We start from the raw sequence: 6000 nt of genomic DNA on the forward strand, positions 1-6000 counted from the left end.
GTCATGATTATACTGTCTTGTATTGTTACTTAACTTTTGCTGTGAACATAACTACTTTCCCTAAGTAGATTGCAAGTTCCTTATAGGCAAGGATCAAAAAATACAGTATTTGAGTGCCTACCATGGGAAGGCACTATGCTATGAAGTGAAAAGTCATGCCCTTTCCCTTACATTGATAGTAATATAGAAGGCAGGCTTTCAAAAACTATAAAAGAAAAATAGAGTTGCTTTAAGAGAAACATATACACAGTTAATGAGACTACTGGCAAAGAAGACCCTCTGTCCATGTGGTCAGGATGGTGAGGGTTAGGGGGGTCTTTGCAGAGGAGGAAGAGTCTGAGACAATATGCTACAAAGACGCAGTGCAAGGGTGTTAGTACAAGATATACGAGTATGGTATGTTCTGGAAACTGAATTCTTGAGTGTTCCTAGACATAAGCATGAGGTGGGGAGTTGGACAGGAAACCAGAAACCATATATCATCTGGAGCCTTTGTGTTTCATGTAGATGAGTTTACATTATCTTGTGGGAGATCAAGAACCAGTGAAAAATCTGGAGCAGAGGGATGAGATGGTCACATTACAAATTAGAAAGCTCCTTTGAGAACAATGTGGGTAAGAGATTGGAGGGGTATGTGACTGTGTAAATAAAGTTAATAGAGACTTGCCGTGGTCAAACACAAAGTGTGGGACTGATCTTGAAAGTGGCCATGGAGCTGGAGAAGGGATGGAGGTAGAATGGGCTTAGTAGGAGAAGAGGAGGGAAGAATTAATAATAGTCTATGAAGAAGGAAGTGAATTTGAAGGTGGGATGGCGTAGAAAGATGAATTTGGTTTGGGGCCTTTTGGGTTTGAAGTACTTATGGTATCTTTAATGGAGGTATTCATTAACTAGTTAAATATATGGAGAGATGTCTGGACTAGACATAAAGAATCATCGGAGGATAGGGGCTTCTGGATGGCTCAGTTGGTTAAGTATCCAGGTCTTGATCTCAGCTCTGGTCTTTATCTCAGGGTCATGAGTTCAAGCGCCATGTTGGGGCATGGAGCCTACTTAAAAAAAAGAAAAAATCATGGGGCACCTGGATGGCTCAGTCAGTTAAGCATCTGCCTTCAGTTCAGGTGATGATCCCAGGGTCCTGGGATTGAGTCCCATATAGGGCTCTCTGCCCAGTGGGGAGCCTGCTTCTCCCTCTGCCTGCTGCTCTGCCTACTTGTGCTTTCTCTCTCTCTCTGTCAAATAAATAAAATCTTAAAACAAAATCATTGTAGCGTAAATGGGCACGTGTTAGCTCTGCCCAAGGATGAAGCCAACAAGCAAGCACTAAGAAAACGTCTGAGGAGTTAGAGGAAAAGAGGCGCAAGACAATGACCCGGAAGTGAAGGGTGAACCGGAAGATCATGGGAATGTGAAAGGGAGGGAGGAAAGCACTGAAGAGGAAGAGACTCCCTACTGTAAGAGGTCACAGAGTTATCTGGATTGAAGTGCCGTGGAGTTTGGCAGTCATCACAAGGGTAACCTCTCGGGCGCAGCACCAGGGCCACAGGAGGGGTGAGGGCCCGGCTGACCCTCTCACAGCGCCGGTCTGAGCCGCGCAGGTTCGCTTACACAGGTGTTCTCCGATTAACCCACGCAGCGCTGTAAATGTGTTTTCTCTTCCCTAGGATTTTCTTTCTTTTGTTCTTTTTTAAGATGTTATTTATTTATTTGAGAGAGAATGAGCGGTGGGAAGGGTCAGAGGGAGAAGCAGACCAAGGAGGAGGGAGGCGGCCGGCCGGGTCTCCGAGGCCGGGTGGGGCGGGGCCAGGCTGCCGGCGAGAGGGTGCGTGCGGGCGGGGCGGCGTGGGCGGGGCTCAGGCCGGAGGGGCCCTCGTGTCCGGAGACCCGAGGGCGCGGGGGGTGAGGGGTGCGCGATCCGACACAGGCCTGCGGCCCGGGAGGGGTGCAGGCGCAGGGTTTCGGAGGCGGACCTGCCCTGAGGGAGGTTACAGAGGCTGGAGCACGTTTTGCCCCCGAAGCCCGCAGGGACGGGGGAGAAGGAGCCGGGGCGCGGCGGCGACCCCCGCGGGCGAGGGGATGAAGCCCGGGAGCCGCAGGAGGAGCGGGAGCCCCGGGGGCGGACGGCGCTCGGGGAGAGCTAGGACGGGGCGTCCCGGGGCAGGGGTGCGTGCGGACACAGCGGGGGTGCCAGAAAGCGCGGGGAGCCGAGGGGCTCGTGTTCGAGGCCGGGCCGGAGGCGGACGCCCGGCGCTTCCCCGAGCGCCCACCGCCGTGCACCTGCGGAGCCGGTCTCCGCGGGCACCCAGCCGGCTCAGTGGGCGGGGTGCTGAGTCGGAACCTCGCCTAGAAAATCAACCCTTGAAGGTCGAGGAATTTCGTGGTATAGCCGCGTGATGCGTACGCGCCCCCCGCCCCCGCAGTCCGCAGTGCGGCCGGAGCCGCCCCTCGGTTGTACATTTCCGTCCCCAGACGTTAGCCTTCCAGCGGTGAGACGCTGGGGAAAAGCCAAAGATGAACAGGGTGTGGTTCCTCCTGTCCCAGAACTTCTGTGACCTGATGTATTTGTGGGGTCATGCCCATCATACGTTTGTTACACACATGGCTTTAAAAAGAAGTACCTCTTTTATTTATTCTGATAAAAAATAAGAAATACGGGCGCCTGGTGGCTCAGTCGTTAAGCTTCCGACTTCAGCCCAGGGTGTGATCCCAGAGTTCTGGGATCGAGCCCCGCATCAGGCTCCTCTGCTGGGAGCCTGCTTCTAACTCTCCCACTCCCCCTGCCTGTGTTCCCTCTCTCTCTGGCTGTCTTTCTCTCTGTCAAATGAATAAATAAAATCTAAAAAAAAAAAAAGAAAGAAAAGAAAAATATTTACCAAGAAAATTCATACAATGTGAAAAATATATGGTAAAAGAAAAGTGAGCCGTCACCTACAATGATCATTGTTAAGAGTTTGATGTTTATTCTTCCACAGTTTAAAGTGAAAAATGTGGATTTAACCATGCTAAGAGGTCATTGGAACCTTAGCGAGAGCAGTATAGACAGGGGTGTGTGTGGGCACGCGTGTGTGTGAAAGGGTCAGATTATGCATCCTGTTTATAACCTGCTTTTGAAACTCATATTGTGGGTATAGTTCATGTAGATATATAAGCATTCAGTGATTTATAGATCTCTATGTTTGTAATGGCTATACACTATTCTGTTTCATGGAAGTATACTTACCAGTCTATTAATATATATTTAGGATATCTACAGTTTGGGGCTATTATAAAAAATCATGTGTATAATATTCTTGTATATGCTTTTGGAAAACTTGCCTATCTTCTCAGGAGGAAATTCCTGGAAGGGATGTTGGTGGATCAGGGCTTATGCACCTTTTACACTGTGATGAGTCAGTGGCTCCCACTGCCCTTAGACAAACCGCAGATCCCTTACCGTGGTGTTGAGGGCCTCCGCCTCTCTCTCTACTTCTTTTCTTGCCATGTCCCATGTCCCCCCACACTCTGCCAGAGCTATATTTGGTTTTTTGTATTTTTTAAAAAGATTTTATTTCTTTATTTGACAGAGAGAGACAGCCAGCGAGGGAGGGAACACAAGCAGGGGGAGTGGGAGAGGAAGAAGCAGGCTCCCAGCGGAGGAGCCCCATGCGGGGCTCGATCCCAGGACTTTGGGATCACGCCCTGGGCTGAAGGCGGACGCTTAACGACTGAGCCAACCAGGCACCCCTGCTAGAGCTATATTTGAACCTCAATTGCAGTTTCTGTAATAAATCTTATTTTGCATTTCTAGGGCTTTGCAAGGTGGTTCGTCCATCATGGAATACTTTTATTTAATTTGTTGAGACCCTCAAGGCCTCAGCTTGGACATCCCATCTGGAAAGTTTCCTTTGCTGCAATCATCTTGGTTATGCTTCCTTTCTGAATCCCCTAGAACCCTGTACCCGGCATGGAAATTTCCTGCTATCCTAGTCACAGCATTGTTTATCTTCACTAAATTATAATCTCCTTGAAAGCTGAAATAGTGGGGGCGCCTGGGTGGCTCAGTCAGTTAAGCATCTGCCTTCGGCTCAGGTCAGGATTCCAGGGTCCTGGGTTGGAACCTGCTCCCCCCACCCCAGGGCTCCCTGCTAGCAGGGAGCCTGCTTCTCTGTCTCCGCTCCTCCCCCCTCCTCCCCCCTTCGTGCCGGCACTCTCTCTCTGTCTCTCAAATAAATAAAATCTTTTTTAAAAAAGTTGAAACGGGGGTTTTCCTCCTCCCAGGTAGTGTGCACGAACAGCTATGTGGTGAATCGGTGCATGGACAGTGACGATAGAGTCCGCGTCCTCACCTGCCTCTTCCCCTCCCCCCCGTGGAAGGGGCGCGGGAGCTGCTGTGCGCAGAGAGCCGCCCAGTAGGTTTACACCTAGTGCGGGATTCGTGTCGTCTGCTTGTACTTCTCCCGTGTCTGTGCAGAACGTATTCGCTCTCCTCACTTCGAGTTTTCGCAGAGTGGAGAGAAAAGGCTTCATGAAAGTATGGAAGAAGATGCAGGTATCTAGAGTGTAAGTCCTCGTAAACTGACGGCTGAGGCGGACTACAGCCGAACCAAATGAAGATTTACTTACCTTTTTGATTTAAAGTATATCCGTTGAAATAGATGCTTTCTTCATAGTTCTTAAGTTTCTTTTCGTTTTAAAATACAAAATCCTCTTCAAAGTAGCTTAAGATAAAAAGGGAACGGTATTTGGAAGGACACACTCTTTGGGAGAATCAAAGGGGACGAAGTGAACTCGGGGCCCAGAAGGGGGGGACCTCACGGGGGTCTCCCATGGGCTCTTTCTATATTGCTCTTCCATTCATTCGTCTCTTCAGACCTGCTCTCTCTGGGTCAGTGTAAGTCAGGTGTGCCAGCGCCGTGAGGACAGCGCGGGATGGGGAGGACCAGGGCCGTGGTGTAAAAATGGATGTTAGATGCTTCATCTTGGGGTGACGGAAGAAAAAGAGAGTTCTCAGAGAAGGTTAAGTGGTTATTGGACTGGAAGGATAAATGAAAAACAATCTGCTATAGACTAACCTGCTTGAAACTAAGTCTGAATCTTTTCTGCTTAAATAACATTATGCGTGGTGCGTGGTAAGGTGTAATTTCTGTTCCATTGGATTTTGGACAGATACGGCCTCTATGCTATAAAAATATGTAATTACCGTGGTGTTCTGGGAAGAATGTGTGTCCTACCATGTTCCAAACCATACAGAGGAAATACGTTATCATGTAAAAACTTTATGATTGTTTTGAAGAATACTTACCTATAAATTATAACTTTGGGTTAAAAAACTAATAATTCTGTTATGTTTTATTTACAGGTCATGCCTTGACTGCATTGGCAAAAATGCTATAATTTTAGAAAATCAGATATCTTTATTACCTCCTAAACTTCTGCAACAAGTACTCAAAAAAATAACATTTTGGACTGCAGCTAATCACCGAGAAGAACAAAGAGCCCAAAAAGAAGAAAGAGAAAATAAGTATCAGTGGATCACTAGCAATTAAATTGTTACATACCCTATATATTTAATATGTGTAAACATTTTAATCAGACTGTATATTTACCCCCCCCCCAAATTGGAGGCTTTATTTAGAAGATAAAATTCGAAAGAAAAATGCTATGTTAAAGTGATTTTATGTCTTGGAATATATGGGAATAAGATGTTAATGGAAGATTAATTTATATTTATATTTGTAAACTAATTTCCTAATAAGCTGCAGGAAGAAATATACTTTCTGAAAGTAAGTACAATTGTAAGAGATTTTTAACTCACTGTGTACTCTTTACTGGAAAGTTTATATGAATTTGAGGAGAATGAGAGATTAACCCAAGGACTGTAGAAATCCCCCAACATAATAATAGATAGATACCAACACTATACATCAACTTTTGGAAAGAATGGATTTTCTCACGCCACTTTAAAATTACCTACAGCTTCTCATTAAGTAACCCAGTTATTTAAAAAACTTCTCCTTGAGT

The 6000-nt window shown here is 46.9% G+C and overlaps 1 protein-coding gene across 5 annotated transcripts in view; it reads left to right on the top strand.

Moving 5' to 3' along the window:
- The window catches only part of KLHDC1 (kelch domain containing 1), a 49175-nt gene extending 43412 nt beyond the window's left edge, over positions 1 to 5763 (top strand). For 4 of the 5 annotated variants that reach the window (XM_034648550.1, XM_034648551.1, XM_034648552.1 and 1 more), the window contains one exon: positions 5339 to 5763. In XM_034648550.1, coding sequence (XP_034504441.1) covers positions 5339 to 5525 — 187 coding nt within the window. In that variant the 3' untranslated portion in view covers positions 5526 to 5763. Of the gene's footprint in view, positions 1 to 1170; positions 1599 to 5338 lie in introns of those variants that run through there. The other variant, XR_004622184.1, reaches the window with a different exon arrangement.
- Positions 5764 to 6000: the final 237 nt, after the last annotated feature.

This window comes from Ailuropoda melanoleuca, chromosome 20 (genome assembly GCF_002007445.2).
Source record: "Ailuropoda melanoleuca isolate Jingjing chromosome 20, ASM200744v2, whole genome shotgun sequence".
NCBI lineage: Eukaryota > Metazoa > Chordata > Mammalia > Carnivora > Ursidae > Ailuropoda > Ailuropoda melanoleuca.